Genomic DNA, 18,175 nt, shown 5'->3' on the forward strand with positions numbered 1-18,175 from the left:
CATTAAAGGTTTTCTATATTGTCAAGCGTGTAAAGGAAATAGCATTACCTAGAGTTTGGACATCTAAACTTATTTACCTGAAGATTAGGTGCCCTCTATTATTTCACTTGAAGATTAGACACCTAATCTTCTTTCACCTGATGAATAGACACCCAAGTTTACTTGATCTGAAGAAAGACACCCAAGCTTATGTCACCTCACGATTAGGAAACAAGTTTATTTCACCTAAAGATTAGACACTAAAGCCTATTTTCTCTGAAAATTAGGTACGCAAGTTTATTTTACCTGAAGACTAGACACCCAAACTTATCTCTCTTAAAAATTAAACATTCAAGTATTTTCACGTAAAGATTAACCACACTAACTCTATATTAGGTGGTTAATCTTCTTGTGAAATAAACTTGGGTGTCTAATCTTCACGTGATCCAGAATATATATATATATATATATATATATATATATATATATATATATATATATATATATATATATATATATATATATATATATATATATATATATATATATATATATATATATATATATATATATATATATATATATATATATATATATATATATATATATATATTAGATAGATCGAGAGAGTTACAGTTACCTCCAGGGTGTGATAGAGACAATATGTAGCTCTCTCTGTCTCTGTATCTTTGTGTAATTTCCTTCTGAAGTTGTGTTAAATACATGAAACCGTTTAAGCAATGTTTTAGTTTTCTTTTTCCCGCTTAGTTTACAAGTTCACACACGACTATCTCGCGTCATATTCATTATATATATATATATATATATATATATATATATATATATATATATATATATATATATATATATATATATATATATATATATATATATATATATATATATTCGCGTGTGTGTGTGTGTATACAGGTTTACGAATCGAGCAAAATATAAATAGATTAATTAGTACTCACTTTTCGTCCATTAACAAAATGTGGCCTCTGGAGATGTCAACTTCCAACCTCTTTTTTAATATAGTATTCCATTCTTAATTTCTAAAATTGGTCATCGGGAGTAACATTTCATACCTTGGCTGCTGTAGCACTCGAATACATCAAAACAACATCAACGATATTAACAACAATAGCAAGTGTTATATTGTCAAAGCAACTCAAATTAAAAAATATACCAAGTTGAATTTTACAAACTTGCTCTGATAGCATTTTTCATATCTTACCTTATTCAAGTATTTACCTTCCTTAATTCTTCACAAATTATATTATTTCAGTTTACGTCGTTTTATTTTTATAATTTAACGTCTTATTCTTATTATCATTTATTTCACTATTCTTAATAGTTTCACTAACTTAAAACCAACATGATAAGTTATTATCTTCATTAACAATTATTTTTCCTCATTAGAGTTTTCTTTTTCGTTCATCAGTGCACTTTCTTTTAAGTCAGGTGGGTGGAGTACTTCGACGGCCATGTGAACTCTCCGGAGGTTGAGTGTGAGGGGCGAGCGGGCTGGCAACGACAGGCGTGTGTGTGAGGCAGTGAGAGCAGCGGGAGCTGGTGGGCGTGTGTCGAGTGTGGGGCGCAGGAGGTTGTGCGTGCGGCAGTGGTGTGTGAAGTGGGCAGGAGTGAGCACGCGTCTGCCACCGCCTACACACCTGCCTACCAGCCTGCTTCTCTCTCACTTCCTTTGCTTCTGTTGCTCCTTATCACCTCCTCACGCCACCATTGCTCCCCACTTCCGCTACTACAAACATCTACCATTGATTTTACTATCACCAACACCTACCATTTCCTCCACTACCACCACTACCAACCACCTCCTCTACTACTACCTTTTCACCGACCACCTATTCTACTGCCAACCCCACCTACCATAGTCTCATGCCACCACCACCCACCACTGCCACACGACACCTACCCTCAACGTACAAACATGGTATTTACAGTATATATCGCATGTACAGCTACTGACAAATTTTCCTGAACACTTTGGGTTATATCCGCCATATCTTTAAATGTCAGGAAATTAAAAGGAAATTGAATTTTAACTCCTACTTACTCAGATGCTTTTTCATGTTAATTTTTATGACTTCGTTCACCAATTATAAACTAATGACCTGCAATAAATTGGTTGACAGTCGCGGGGTCTTTTAAATAACAGAGTCCTTGGGAATAAAAAAAATCTGATTTAAATTTATTTCCGCAAAGTAATTTCATTGAGTGGAGAAAAAAGCTTCAAAGCTGACCATATGGCGAGACGCCTCAAATCGGCATCTCGGTGGTCGTGACGTCACCGCTGTCTTCAGATGATGATGTTCATAATCTTGAGTGGTGAAACACTCATGATCTTTGTCACTGAAATGTAACACGGTACATTGGATGCATCAAAGGTAAGGCAAAGAATATATGGGATATAAACGATTAGTGTTCTGCAACCTAATACGACTTAAACTGGCACCAAACTGAAAGAGTTAGGAAATGGTTAGTAAAACATTTGAAGAACAGTATTACAAATCAGTAAAATAATTTAATGAGTTGACTTATATTCCTCGATTCCAATGTTCTTTGAAGCTGACTCTGCAGAGTAACTAGGATTATCACCTTCATCTTGGTCCTGGTCTGCAGCCATCACAGATGATTCATCTGCAAAATTATATATATATGACAATACACAAATACAAAGTAAAAAATAACAGAACATAAATAAAATAAATTAATGAAAAAGAAATGTATTAAATTTAACGGTTCACGGAAAAAGGATCAGAAGAAGTTACTACATAATCTAATCAACACAGCAAATTACTGGAAGACATAACTTTACAAAACTGTCACAATTAATATTAGCGTATTCAGTTCATTTGGTACATATACGCAACCCATATACCACTTACTCAGGTTATAAGCTTACTTCTGGAAGATTTTTTTTTCAAACAACAGTTTACACATTATTGGTGAAAATTTAAATCTTTCCCTGGTTCACAGTTTTCTTTGTTGTCCAGTATTTCTTGAAATTTTCTTTTCCTTTAAAGGGAGATTCTATTAGATTTGTTTTTATGGTTCTACTCTGGCAATCAAATTTATGAGGTAGAACTCCTGGCTTCAACTTGGCATGTCTCCCCATTGTCACCAGGTATGGTCAGCCAAAAATGCTCCGACCCCACCCTGGGTCACGTGCTCGCAATTCTACCTGGCAATATTTGGTAAAGGAAGGCTGTATGTAAAGGTGATTGTGATTGGTGGATCTGTTTTTGACTATATCACTGTCAGGATAAATACTAAACAAACCAAAGGTAACATTTTGATAATAATAAATTATTCATCATTATTTTAGATCCTAAGAAGTTTCCGAATATTCGTATATTTATAATTAAAAAAAATGTGAGAATCTTGTGGCAGCTGTGGTTGTAGTTAAGTTGCCAAGTCATTAATATAATTTTCTTCATTATTTAAGCAAATATCCGAAAATTTGGAAACTTCTTATGCCCTTAATTAACAATGACTAGTTTTTTACTATAAAAATTCTACCTTTGGTTTGTTTAATAATTATCCTGACAGTGATACAGTCGAAAGAGATCCAACAATCACAATCACCTTTACATACAGCCTTCCTTTACCAAGTATTGCCAGGTAAAATTGAGGGCACGAGACCCAGGGTGGGGTCGGTGCATCTTTGGCTGACTGTACATGTAGTTCTGTTAGTCTTCTTGCAACTGAAAGCAAGAAAACAAATCAATGGCTTGGTACCATGAACACCAGTAGATGTGATAGCCGAAATCTAAAAGAAGTATAACAACAAACCCTACTTGAAGTTACTGTATACTGTACTAGTTACAAGTTATAGCCTCATTATCGGTAAAGGTACTATTTTGTGAGACATATGGGATCTATAGAGCTTCGTGTTTGAATATATTATAGGTAACTGTATTTCAGAGGGGGAAAATCCTTCCATTAAGTAACATAAAAAGTAAATTACTCCATATTTAATATTATGACTCGTCATTTTGCGAGCAATTGCATGTGTGGAGGGAGGATTCAGTTGATCTTATATATTACATTAATAGGGTTTTCACTTGTTTCTGTTTCGCAAAATTCCGCCCTTTTAATAAATAATGGTGATTAATACTCACAGTGAAGTGGTCTTCACAACAAAAGGAGGTTCTTGAGGAGATAGGGTGAGTACTCCGGATACGCTGCTCGCCACCACACTTTTCTGGTTTCCTTTTGTTTTGGCACACTAATATTTTTTTTTTCTGGCGTGCGTATATTCGCACTTTTGCACATTGACACAAAGCAGCAATGATAAATATGTGCTGATTTTGCCATGATTAAATGTAGGAGCAGAGTCAGCACCAGAGTCAACACCGATTGTTTCGCAAGTAGTTTGTCCTGACTAGTGACGTCAGCATAGGCATTGCCACAGTTATTTGTCTTTGGTTTTAGAGGCTTATATTCCCATAGTTTAAAATTAGTTCGTCAAATTAAGTAAACCATAGTAAAGTTCAGCACATTATTAACACAGGAAAATATTTTATTTAAAAAAAATAAATCGACCGTTAAGTGTTAAGTGTCAATGGCGTTTTGACCGTAACTGTACAAAATACATTAACAAAATTACCTCTTCCATTTACAGAAAAAAGTAAGGTTAAACCAAAAAAGTTGCCTCAGGTATAAAAGAGTGAACTATCAGGTCCTAATGGGGCTTCAACAGCAGTTTTATTAGGAACCCCTGAGTGGTGGAGTGGACAGGGGGTTGTCGTGCTGCTCTACTGCCCTACGTTCGATCCCAGGGTAGCCCGAGCAGGTTTATGTTCAAATTGTGGGGTAGAAAACCTCGACCCATGTGACCCTACGCCTCATTGATAGGCATCTGATGGATCACCTGAAGATTAGCTGGTAGGGCTTATGTCACCTTATGATTAAACATCCTTACGCTACCTTTAATGTGGGGAGGAGGGGGCTAGGTAAGGTTAGGTTAGGTTAGTTTGAAGGTCGTTAATCTTAATCCTTTATTGTGTTTTAGAGGTGTTATATATTCGTATGTGTTGCATTACTGAAACTACTGCTGAAATATCAACGGTTGTAATCCAGATGGTGATTAAGGTTATTTATTAATTTTCTTGAAATAAAGGTACAGTTTTATCTTAACTGTTGCTTACATTCATGATAGCTCCAGCACTCGAAAGGCTCAGCTATGATAATATTGTTGTTGCTGTTATTACAGTATATCTCTATTTTTCTGAGTAGATGAAATATTTCAATTTCAATTCCGACGGTAAAACAAATGTCTTTTGGATGTACATGACTAAGCACTGCTTAGTCATGTACATCCAAAAGAAGGTCCTGCTTAGTAAGCAGGAAACTTCTGAGTATAGTTTTTGAAAATGAAATAATCTAGGGTGGTGCAACATCTACTCGTAATCACTTGTCTTCTATTTACGATTTTTTTTACATTAGACTTTAGAAGGAAGTATATTGGTCTATGTATATAGGACCGTCGTCCGTATATGAGGTTTAAGGTAACTTAAGCGTATTTATCGTTTATTAGTCCTCTGTTACTTACTAATTCCTTTATGATGATGGTTTAAACATTTAGGGATTATAGCTTCAAGCATTGTACATAAAGTGGTAGGTAGCTTTCGTTATTGGTGTCACCTTGTAGAAGAAGACGAGTCGCTGTGGTATATCTCCACACCCGTTAAAGAGTGAGTAACGTTCGTTGGAATATGAGAAAAAGCACCTTTTATATGTTTTACCTTTGATGAAGATTATAGATAGATAGATAGATAGATAGATAGCTAGATAGCTAGATAGATATGAGTGTGTGTGTATGTGTGTGTGTGTGTGTATGTATGTGTGTGTGTGTATGTGTGTGTGTGTGTGTATGTATGTGTGTGTGTGTGTGTGTGTGTGTGTGTAATAACAAAAATAATAAACGGTTTATTAATAGAGTTGCGGCCGTTGGCTGAAAATATACAAACTTACATGTGATTTAGACATAATGATATACGTTCAATACATTTACAGGGCTCTACAGTACATAAATCAGGAGCTGTTTATTATTTTAACAATAGATGGAATGGTGCTATTCTTACATCTATCAGTGCGGGCTCTTATGGGCTGAATTTTGTTGTAGTGGCGGACTGCATGAGGTGGGTGGGGGACTGCCTGTGGGAGAAGGTGGCGATGACGAGGATGGTGCAGTAGTCCACTGCCAAACCCTGCCAGTGCGTGGTGGTGGAGGTCACTGAGGGGTGGCATTTCCAGGGTGGAGAGAGCGTTGTTGTAGCCGGAGTGATCTGGGCCGAGCATGATTCTGCAGGCCCTCTTCTGTACCTTCTCTAGCTGACGTTGTTGGGTAGAGTTGAGAGAAGACTACCAGGCTGGTGACGCATAAGTTAATTTGGGGAGTATAAATGCGTTGTAGATAGTCCTCAGCTCTGGAGTGGGTGCCCCAAGTGACCTGAGTCGTCGTAGCATGTAGTCGGTACGAGGCTGCCCTGATTGTGTTGTTTACATGGGCCTTCCAGTCCAGTTTGCTGTCTATAGTTACACCCAGGAGTTTGGCAGATTGCACTAACTGGAGAGGGTGGGCACCCACTGTAACTGCTGGAGCTTGCGCTGGAATGGTGGCGATATTGAAGTGCATGACTACGGTTTTGGTGTGATTGATGGTGACCTTGTTCTCCGTTGTCCATGCCTGTAGCCTGTCCAGGGAGCCTTGTAGCGATGAGTAGTCCGGTGAAGTGTTGTCCACTGTAACCCCCACAGTGCAGTCATCCACGTACTTCCACCTGTGAGGAGTGTCCGATAGAGCGTCGTTGATCAGGATTAGGAAGCACAGTGGTCCCATCTTGGTCCCCTGGGGAACACCGTGAGGTGTTCGAATGTGTGTGTGTGTGTGTGAACTGTGAAGGACGATCTACCTAGTAATTAATCTTTACATCCATACACACCCTTGTACTTATTTATCGTCTATTAGTTTTTGTTACCAAGTTAAGGTTAATAATTTAGAACAATGGGAGCTCGAGTAATTCATTAATAGGTCCTTAGGTAATATGGTGGCTTACACAATTATAACCTTATAGTTGATTGCTTTAAAAACAATGGTAAGACATAATCAAGACATAGACAACCGTATTTTTTCCTCGTTAAGGTATAAAACATATACAATGAGATAACTTCACTTTCTGTTGGGTTCAGATTAGTGCAGCTACTACGTAACATGGTAGGTTGTTTCCAAGATTACAAATCATTCATTCAGATATCGTTGTTCGCTATAGGCTACCTATTGCCTGTACAGTGAGAGCTCGACATCGATTGCTATATAATTGAGTGCTATCTTACACTTTATTTTGTACTGTAGATATTTAAGTTCCCGACAGATGGCGTGGACATGAACACTTGTTTTATACCCTCTAAAGGCAGTAAAATGGCTCGCTGTCCATTAATTTATTATTTGGTATTGCTTTTGCATTCATTAGTGTGTTTTGTATTAGAAGGTAAAATACACCCCTCTCTCTTGCTCTCGTGTGGCCTGCTGCTGGGCTCCTGTGATAATGACCGCAAACGTCTGCCAAGTTACAGTACTCTACCATTTCACTGTTCTCTTGCACTAGTCTGACATTTAATGATGAAGCAAATAATATCTGCATGATGGCAGATCAAAATTTTTGTCGAGAGAAGTTACATTGATTTGCCTTTCTTCTCGAAAATTGTTTTGTAAAATCAATTAGATAAACATTAATTACAAATATTGACCCTAAGAGTAGCAACTTGAGACTTTTTTTGTTTGGTGGTGGTTCATTGTGGTTTAGTTGGTGCTTCGGCTTGGGTTTGAGTTGTTCTCAGAGTTCAGGTGAGAGGTGTGTGCACTGCAGTTGTGGGCGTTGGTGGCACTGTCTGAAGTCACACCGCAGGGAGAGTGTACCCATTTTATTTTGCTCAGTAACTTTGTATAGATTTTTGTTTTTGTTTATCCATATGGTACCGCAACTTTTATCCAGTCTTTTATTAATTTGTTTATTTATTTTTTGTTTTGCCCGTACATAATTCTTGTACAATATAAGGTACTGAAAATTTTTTATTGTATAATATATAGTGACAAAGCTTTATAAGCTTAACCCGTTGAGCGCCAGCCAATATTAGACGTAATAGACACCCCAGTGCCGCCCCCCCCCAAAAAAAAAACCCTACGGAGGGTGTCAAGGCAGCACTGCCACTCATTGTTGTCCGGTTCACATATTATTACACTAATAGTTTTGAAGAGTGTGATAGTGATAGTCCTTGAACCATGGTGCTACTTTACACTCATTACAGCAGTAACGAGTATCCTTCCTCTTCTTTGCTCTTCGTGACGTGTTGTAACAGATGTGCTTCCTTCTTGCCAGGTGTTGGTGGTAAGGTGGAAGGAAAGTGGCGACCTCTGAGGTGGAGAGTGTGTCACGAGCTGGCTTCCAAAGTGTTGCATGTTGTTCTTGCGAGTACGTCTGAAACATTTCCCTACCACTTCAACTAGAAGATGAAGTATTCTGATCATAGTGGGTCATGATCCGACTCAGAAAAATCATCTGGGGTAATTTCTGATGTAGGCTCATACTCGACAGCGAATTGCAAGTATTCCGCCTCAGTCCCCCTGGAGCAAGAGCGGTGTGACATGTTCCTGAGTGGCTGGCGTGAGCGTGACTCACTGAGTGATGAACAATGTCGCCGCCGTGGCATGCAGAGCGTGGAGCCACGTGGCCAGGGAAGCAGTATACCAGTAGGCAAGGTAGTAGCGCATCTCGCTACTACCACAAATATGAATGGTGGAAACTGCAGCGGGCCTATTGGCCCATACTGGGCAGTCCCGTTTACACCCAACCCCTATTGCTCATATAAGCATCCAACATATGTTTGAAGCTATCCAGCGTATTCGAGTTTATGGTGATATTTGGTAACTTGTTCCATTCATCCACTACTCTGTTTCCAACCCAGTGTTTTCCTTTTTCGCGCCTAAATCTAAATTTGTCTAATATAAAACCATTGTTTCGAGTTCGCTCCTGGTTGGATAGTTTGAGTACCTTTGTAATGTCCCCTTTGTTTAGCCCTGACTTCCATTTATACACCTCTGTCAGGTCGCCCCTCGCTCTACATCTCTCGAGGGAGTACAAATTAAGATGATTTAACCTGTCTCTATGCTCAAGGTTCCTAATGCCCAGGATTAGTCTTGTCATTCTCCTCTGGATTCTTTCCAAGATTCTATATGCATTCTGAAATACGGTGACTAGAACTGAACTGCGTAATCCAGGTGTGGTCTCACAAGCGCAAGATACAGTTTTAGGATGACCTAGCTAGTCTTGTAACTAAGACTCCATTGTATGAACCCAAGTACTTTATTAGCCTTGTTACGAGCAAAAACACATTGTTTACTTGGCTTAAGGTTCCTACTTATCATTACTCCAAAATCTCTCTCGAAGTCGGATTTCTCAATGGCATCTTTGTTCATCTGGTAACTGGTTTCCCTGTTTACATCTCCTATACTGAGTACTTTACATTTGTCGAAGTTGAATTTCATCTGCCATTTTTCAGACCCTTCGAAATTTTTTTTTAGATCTTCCTGTAGTTTTGCGGAGTCCTCGTCAGATTTAATAACACGTCCTATTTTAGTGTCATCAGCAAATTTACTTATGTTGCTGTCTATGCCGATATCTATGTCGTTTATGTATATAATGAATAATAATAGTCCAAGTACTGAACCTTGGCGACCTCCACTAGTAACGTTGCTCCAATGGGACTTAGTGCCGTTAATGCTCACTCGCTGTCTCCTGTCCTGTAACCACGCCCTAATCCATTTAAGGATATTATCTTTGATGCCAAGTGCTTCTACCTTTTTAATTAGTCTTTCGTGGGGAACTCTGTCGAAGGCTTTGCTAAAGTCGAGATATACCACATCATAATTGTGCCCCTCGTCCACCGATTCGAAAACTGATGAAAAGAATGTTAATAGATTAGTTAGACATGAACTCCCGCTTGTGAAGCCATGCTGAGAATCATTGATCAATCTGTGCTTCTCCAGGTGATTTCGAATAGAGTTTGAAATGATTGCTTCCAGTAATTTGCCTACTATTGATGTTAGACTGATTGGGCAGTAGTTAGAGGATAGTGATCTATCCCTCTTCTTGAAAATCGGTATTACATTCGATAACCTCCAGGATTCTGGTACTACACCTGTTTTTAAGGACATGTTAAACAACTTTGCTTAGGGCATACTAAGCTCTTCCTTATATTCCTTTAGTACTCTAGCAAATATCTCATCGGGACCAGGTGACTTATTAGGCTTTAGTTTGTCTTTTTGCTTACTAACATCGTTACTAGTCACTACTATCTCGCTTAATTTGTTTTCTTCACTATCTCTGAATAGAGTCGGTGCCTCGGGTATCATGTTTAAATTTTCTGTGGTGAAAACTGTTGAAAAATATTTATTCAGATTATTGCTCATTTCTCCGTCGTTATCAGTTAGCTCACCGGTATCTGACCGTAATGGTCCAATCTTTTCTCGTGTTTTAGTTTGATACATTTGGTAGAATCCTTTGGGGTTTGTCTTCTCCTCCCTTGCTATCCTTACCTCATTATTCCTCTTAGCTTTCCTAATCTCGGTTTTAACCTTACTCACCAATACCTTATAATAATCCCGGAGGTAAATTTCGCCACGATTTATCCTTCTACCTATAGCCTTCCTTTGGCCAATGATGTTCTTTAAATTTTATTTTATCCATTTAGGGTCATTGTTGTCTGATCTGAGTATTTTGTATGGTATGTTCTGCCTTTGTGCATAAAGTAACTCATTATTTAAATTGTTGTGGAACTCGGCAATCTCAGATCTCGTTATCAGGTCAGTCACAGCCTTCAGGTCTCCTGGTATGGTGAGGTCGCCCTCAGTGGGTGCATTGAGTGAGGTCACCTCATGCCAGGTCATGTTCCTCACCCCCAAGCGCAAAACCCCCTCCCTCAGCTGCCTCTTTAAACTGTCAAAGTTTGCCCTTCTGAAATGTGGTACTTTAGTGGAATTTTCCTTACGTCTGCCCTGAAAATCTAACTGGAATCTAATTTCTTTGTGATTGCTGTTTGCAAGCTCGTTCCCTACCTCGACATTGCTAATGAGGTTTTCTCTGTTCGACAGAACTAAATCGAGTATATTATTACCCCGGGTGGGTTCGGTTATATGTTGACTTAGGAAACAGTCCTGGATCGTTTCGAGAAAATCCTCTGATTCTGAGTTACCGGTAATGTCAGTCCAATCTATTTGGCCAAGGTTAAAGTCGCCTACTATACAGACTTTGTTGTGTATGGAAGCCCTGTGCATTTCATCCCAGATAAATCACTCTTATGATTAATTTTTCCCTACCGTCGATTAATTCTATCCAAATTGTTTCTGAATTCCGCTCAGTTTTTATTTCCTTAATTATTTCACACTTCAGATTATCCCTGACATAGATTGCTACCCCACCTCCTTTCCTGGTCTGCCTATCAGTATGGAACAATTTGTAATCCGCAATTTGGTATTCAACCGGTAACTCACATGAGTTTAGGTTCATCCATGTTTCAGTGAATGCTATTATATCGATTTTTTCGGTACATACCAAGGCCCTAATATCATCCATTTTGTTTCTCATACTTCTACCGTTCACGTAGTAGACATTTAAGTTAGTCGTGTTCTGAGTCCTCCCTTTACCGCGTTTAGGTTTAAACTCCCTGTCTAATTTAGTTTTGTCATCATTCCTAACACTATTTCCCTGTAATCTTTCACTTTGTTTACCTGCTCACACTGCAGTCTCCTCCACCCCCGTGCCCATATGTTTCCCTAGCAGTTTAAAGACTTCGATATCGTTTGAACTGCCCCCTGTAGAGACCCAGCCAGGGTTGCCACCCCATCCCGAGACAGGTGTACCCCATCCCTAGCATAAAGGTCCCTTCTGCCATAGAAGTTGTCCCAGTTGTCAATGAATGGGACTGATATTGACAAAGCCAAATCTTGTCACGTACTTTTACGGGGTAGGCGCTGGTCGTGGCTGGTCAACCATCCCGTATAAGTACGAGATTAGCGCTCGACGGGTTAACATACTAATACTTAATTACGATTTTATCGTAGCTCTGTATTTATCATCGTAAATGTGCGCAATTATTCGTGTGCATTACCAGAAGCTTCTAGTTGGGAAAGATGCAGTGTGTATCAACATCCTTTTATAAACACAGACTAACAATACCTACTTATTCAGACACAAGAATATATTATATCGGTGTTCATATACAACGATTGCATCTATTCTTGTTCCACTTTCTTACAATCTACACAGAAATAGTGACAAAAACCTCGAACATTTACTTAAGGCAAAATTTTATCGTGAAATACACTTCTGATGTGCTTGCAAGATGTCTTCGTCCAAGCAAAGTCTTGGTAGGCTAGCTTGACTATTATTATAGCTATCATTTTCTGTCATTTAAATTTATAAGAGGAGAGCTCTACATAATATCACAAATCTTCACCTACCATCCACCTAATTAATAAATAAATTCGAAACTATAGCATTAGTGGATGGCTAGATCCAGCCAAGGACCGTTTTCTATTACTAACTTTTCAATCTATGGGGATGTTTTTGGATACAACACAATGGAGATCATCTTCAGTATGAAATCCTCTTTAGTTTTATCATAAGAAACATGAATATGGATGGAAAATGCATAAAGATTCTAAGCATTGCTTTAGACAAAATCGGACACTTGGCTACTGTTTCATCCAAAATTGGCTGAGTGAGAGACACTCAGTCTTAACAGTCACTGTTAATAAAAAATATAAACAGGGGCGGCCTTAGCTATTTGGGAGGCCCCTCCAAATGCCATAAGAAGTCCTTGTACTGCCTTTATCGGTAGTTAATTAGAAAAACCAAGTATTTTCCATATCTCCGCAGTAAGAAGAAAAAAATATATTTCCCGTTCCAGTGCTTAGTATTTATATCACAAACTCTTATATGAAATGTAAGATTAATTATAACAGACATTAAGAACTTAAACCAGTTCATAATGGGTCTTGTAACAATTTTTGTTCTCTTTGACCAAGCATTCTTGAGAAACCTTCCCTTAAGGGCGGGTAAGATATTGCTTGAAGGGGTCCCTAATCAACTCAGAAAAAAATCACTTATACCAATGACATATCATACAATAAAACAATCATACTAGATAATATAAACTGGGACTCATTTACAGTATCATCATTATGATTATCATCATCTTATATTAGTCCAACGCAGGACGAAATCCTCTCCCAAATTGTCACACTCTGACCTAACAGTTGTTAGCCAGTTCCATCCTGCACCAGCAAATTTGTGAATTTCATCTCTACTTCCGATTCCCTGCAGAATCAGATGCAGAGGACATCTAGATTTTTTGTTCGACTTTCTCGGTGTATATAACAAAAAGATTGATTCACTGAACACTTGGGAGCCCTCGATGTTGAAGGCTCTAAAGGCCGCCCCTGTCTATGAATTAATCACAGAGAAGTTTTGTTTCCTTCATATCCCCAAGAACAATGCTCTAAAGAAACTACTATAACTTGATACTATCTATCTGAGAATAAATATTACCTCTAGAGTGTTAGAGTCATCAGGCTTTTATTTTCTCATTTGTCGAGAAATATCGAATATTGAGTCCAGGTTTTCTTAAGACAATTTAGGGATATTTTAATTAATGTATTTTCACCAAATATTTTGAGTCAGATGATAGACAAAATAACAAATTTCACTTCCAAGTTTAATTAATAGAGATTTTCATACATACATTATTTAACACACGATTAGGTCTAGTTTTATATTTATACATAATTACATTTATGTTAAAGCCTTCAGTAGAAGTACTTTGTCGGGAACTGAGAACTATAATTTTCAACTCGGTGCAAATGGTCTCTTTAGTCATCTCGAGTAATATTATACTTGGAAACTATCTGTAATTTCCACTCAGACACCATTGGCTATGGAATAGTCACACATTAATCTATGTAGTTTAATGTCTTAAGCTCTGTAGACACACTCAGCCGTGTGTGGAACAGGTACAAACTTGGAGAACTCAACACCGTTCTTATTGAAGACAGCAGCACACTTCTCTACGGCGGGTCCTGAGGTCTGGGGTGTCCGGGAGAACACGAAGGCGAACTCAGATTTGTAGTTATCGGTGGTGATACATGAGTAGACGCAGGAGTAGGTATCGTAGTCTGTCTCGATCACCTCGTAGGGGGCAGCGAACACTGCAGAAACAAAAACCCTTGTCAGTAATGAGGCTCTTCAGTGGTAAACGTTTATTTAATAACCTATGCAAATCTATAACCAGAGAATACCCGTGTATGATCTCATTTTTATAAAGTTTTCTATTGCTCGATATCGAAAACCCGTTAAAAATAATTTCATCGTGGCATTTGGTTACGTTGTACTACGTCAGTAATAACTTACCTGAGGGAGCATCAATGAGCATGTGAGCGGCTGGGAACTCCTTAGTGGGGTAGACCTTAAAGTCTATCTTGACGTATTCGTCATTTGGGTTGAAGCCAGCGGTGGTCACCTTGAAGCCATAGTCATTCCCGGAATATTCATAGTTGGAGTTTATGCATCGAGTTGGCGGCTGGTAAGCGTTTTCTATGATGTGGGTTTGATACCAACGACCAGCGTACTGAGGAAAAGGACAATCAGTTGTTATATTAATTTCAACTTACTAATTATACTTGTGTAACAAACGACATCTAACAATGTGAGGCATGACAAAGGTGAGGTGACATGGAAGTTAACTTAGTTTGACCACTAAGCCCTGTAGCCCTAATTTATTATAAGCAAAATAAAAAAACCTTGACACTAACCCTACGGAGGTCGAAGTTGTCCTGGTTTGCTACTGACGCACATTTGCCAGCAGTTACAAAACTTGGAATTCCATCAGCAGCCACGCAAGCCACGAGAGCGGCAGCAATTACTGTTGTAAACATGGTGAGACTTGGTTATGCACTAAGTAACAAATGTATCCCAGCCCTTTTATATGAACCGCCACCCGGACCCAGACTCCCAGTAGAGGGTGGAGTCTGTAGAGTACCTGTGATGGGACGGCAGCATTACCAACAGATTCCACGTCAGGTTTTTACTTTTCAAAATTTCATCTGAGATTGTTGTGATATGTGAATATTTAGTCGTAACCTTCATCAATAAAAACATATGTATTTACCTATATATTCTAAAAGGAGCATTAGTTACACTTCATGAAGGGAAAATAACAAATATGAATTCACGTGTTAACCTTGGTGGGCGGAGCTAGTGTTGCCCATCAGAGACCATACTATATAAAGAGCGTTTAGGATCTGTAGACACTCAGAACATAGTCAAGCTTTACACCATGAATTCACTGAGCATTCTGCTGGTCTTTGTGGCCTCCGTCGCCGCTGACAAAATCCCAGACTTCGTGGTCCCCGGCAAGTGTGCTTCTGTTGACAGGAACAAGTTGTGGGCCGAACAGACACCCAACCGCAACAACGTGAGTTTTCTCTACACATATAACTATTAAAAAAGATATTTTGAACAATTTTATTCAACGTTATATATTTTCTTAAGTTCTAAGTACCCAAATTTCGCTTTCTGGTTATTTTGAAAAAACCTAAAACGAGTTGTAATTATTTTAAAAATAACCAGAAAGCGAAATTTGGTATTTATTGTAACCTAACCTAACCCAATCCAAACTAACCTAACCTAACCCAATCCAAACTAACATAACCTAACCCAATTCAAACTAACCTAACCTAAACTAACCTAACCTAACCTAACCAATTTAAAATAAAACATAAGGCTCTCAGTATAACAATGAATAGTCAAGTGTGTATAATTCCTTTTGTATAATATTTTCATTTTTTTCAGTATGCAGGTGTATGGTATCAGTTTGCTCTCACCAATAATCCGTATCAACTGATTGAAAAATGTGTCCGCAACGAATATTCCTTTGGTAAGATCTTCTTAACCATCTTTGTCATCGTTTCTAAATTTTATTTTAAAGTTAATGACGAATACTTGTGACAGGAAACTGTTGTTTGTGAACGATGAAATGTGACATTGTGTTCAATCTCTATCCAACAGATGGAGAGCAGTTTGTGATTACCTCGACTGGCATTGCCTATGATGGTAATCTGTTGAAGCGTAATGGTAAACTGTATCCCAACCCCTTCGGTGAACCCCATCTCTCCATTGACTACGAGAACTGTAAGCCTTTACTGCCAGCGTTCCATATTCTTTCCTAAATTATCCCTAATTGTGGTCATGTTTGATAATGTTTACGATTGATTTTATGATATTATTTTGATAATTTAAAGAAACCTAATGCACACACACACACACACACACACACACACACACACACACACACACACACACACACACACACACACACACACACACATCAGAAAAACAAATAGACCAAAAATTAGTCATTAGTTAACAAGAGCCCTCCTCAGGGGTGTTCAATGCTCTATAGGAAACTTCTTACAAAATCGCCCATCAGTTCCTAGGTCCTACAAGGAATTCGAGAATGCTTATTGAACCTATCGCAATTACATGTACTGTCCATTCATAATTTACCATTTGATAATTGTATTATTATTCTTCCTTCCGCCAGCCTTCGCCGCCCCGTTGGTTATCCTGGAGACAGACTACTCTAACTACGCCTGCCTATACTCCTGCATCGACTACAATTTCGGATATCATTCCGACTTTTCCTTCATCTTTTCTCGCTCTGCCAACCTTGCTGACCAATATGTAAAGAAATGTGAAGCTGCGTTCAAGAACATCAATGTTGACACGACTCGCTTCGTCAAGACCGTCCAGGGATCCTCCTGTCCTTACGATACTCAGAAGACACTCTAGGCTGATCACATCACTAAATAACATTATAATGATCAAGCAAGAGAATGCTTCATGGAATCCTTGCGGAGACCATAAGCAACACAAAATATACTTATTGTCTTTTATACGATATTTTCTTGTAAAAATGCTATTCTCTATTTCATCAAGCTGTCGTAAATGTTGTACAGTTTCTATTAAATATGTTCATAAACAAGTGAAGGAGATAGTTCAAATACCTTAAAAACACACAAGGGTTACTTTAAAACAAGAAATAACAAAAGTTGGAATGGGTAGCGACTTTGCAAACTCAAAAGTTAAAAGGCAATTATAAGTCTAAATTCATTGATGTCATGGATTCAAAAAGCTGTACATTGGCTGATAAGGTCATGAAATAGAATTTAACCACCGTATGCCCTGGACTACCTTGACATAAATACTGTGAATTCCACTAGAGGTAGTGTATTCCAATCACATGGCAGAAAGTGAAAGGAGAAACAAGAGAACTAGCAATTGAGTGGGAGGTTTTTTCACCAAAAAGGTCATGTTTGTGTACTTTGTGTACCAAACACTTTTTTTCACAAAAAGTCACCTTCAGCGTTTAATTTTCATATAAATTTTATTGGCTAAGCTTTCTGAATGTACAGTACTTTCACTAGTGTGTTTACAGGGGTTCGTCAGATTTTGTAGAGTGTTTGTCTACATTCGAATAATGGAAACTAGCAATAGTAAACATACTATGGAATCAAATTAAAATAACATTAAAACAAATGTCTCAGAGATAATGATTTGTGGAATGATTATAAAATGAGCCCCTGTAAAAGCACGAGTGAAGGGAACTGTACATGGCTCCATTTCATGTCATAGGTGGCTCATCTAGCTTCTGTTATAAATAAATGGTCATAACTTTTAATCTACATGCAGATTTTTATTCTTATTTCTGATTTTACTTCATAGAATCATTAAAAAATTAATTTAAATCTAAATCGGCCTTCCATAAGAAAAGGTAGATTTAAGCAGGACAACCTTAATCCTCCGAGAACACCCTTTAATAAACGATACACCAATGTGGTCATATATAGGCGCAGTTTATGTGTCCACAAGTGAGTCTACCCAATCCTGCACAGTGAGGTTAATCAAGAACTGATAACGGGAACCACACTGGACAGTGTTGCCTGAACCATTGAAGAGGTACCGGGAGCTTATCAAATGTGGATATCAGAATAATATATACAGTATATTCATCGCCTTCAAGTCTATTTGGATTCTCCCGTGATAATTGATCATGT

The 18,175-nt window shown here is 38.2% G+C and overlaps 3 protein-coding genes across 3 annotated transcripts in view; 1 reads left to right on the forward strand and 2 right to left on the reverse strand.

The window, feature by feature from the left end:
- Positions 1-1,571, reverse strand: part of LOC121869680 (relaxin receptor 1-like) — a 179,606-nt gene extending 178,035 nt beyond the window's left edge. Inside the window, exon 1 of the mRNA XM_042371229.1 lies at positions 1,217-1,571. The gene's annotated coding sequence lies outside the window, so the exon portion shown is untranslated. The remainder of the gene's footprint in view (positions 1-1,216) is intronic.
- A 12,194-nt stretch (positions 1,572-13,765) lies between these two features.
- Positions 13,766-14,965, reverse strand: LOC121869696 (crustacyanin-A2 subunit-like; the record flags this gene model as incomplete). The annotated part of the gene is given in 3 exon segments (XM_042371253.1): positions 13,766-14,269; positions 14,472-14,688; positions 14,873-14,965. Coding segments are annotated over 3 exon segments (543 nt in total), but the record flags the coding sequence as incomplete, so codon positions are not given.
- A 397-nt stretch (positions 14,966-15,362) lies between these two features.
- LOC121869686 (crustacyanin-C1 subunit) lies at positions 15,363-17,014 on the forward strand. The gene is made up of 4 exons (XM_042371242.1): positions 15,363-15,534; positions 15,912-15,996; positions 16,128-16,250; positions 16,663-17,014. The coding sequence occupies exons 1-4, from the start codon at positions 15,397-15,399 to the stop codon at positions 16,908-16,910; spliced, it is 594 nt and encodes a 197-aa protein (XP_042227176.1). The 5' UTR covers positions 15,363-15,396; the 3' UTR covers positions 16,911-17,014.
- Positions 17,015-18,175: the final 1,161 nt, after the last annotated feature.

The sequence above is a fragment of the Homarus americanus genome, unplaced genomic scaffold (assembly GCF_018991925.1).
Source record: "Homarus americanus isolate GMGI-L3 unplaced genomic scaffold, GMGI_Hamer_2.0 scaffold32583, whole genome shotgun sequence".
NCBI classification, from domain to species: Eukaryota; Metazoa; Arthropoda; class Malacostraca; order Decapoda; family Nephropidae; genus Homarus; species Homarus americanus.

Excerpts from the sequence above, each read along its gene's own strand:
- LOC121869686 (XM_042371242.1), top strand. The coding sequence starts at position 15,397 with ATGAATTCACTGAGCATTCTGCTGGTCTTTGTGGCCTCCGTCGCCGCT. Across the intron at positions 15,997-16,127 it reads CCGCAACGAATATTCCTTTG|ATGGAGAGCAGTTTGTGATT; the intron begins GTAAGATCTTCT and ends TCTATCCAACAG. Across the intron at positions 16,251-16,662 it reads CTCCATTGACTACGAGAACT|CCTTCGCCGCCCCGTTGGTT; the intron begins GTAAGCCTTTAC and ends TCCTTCCGCCAG.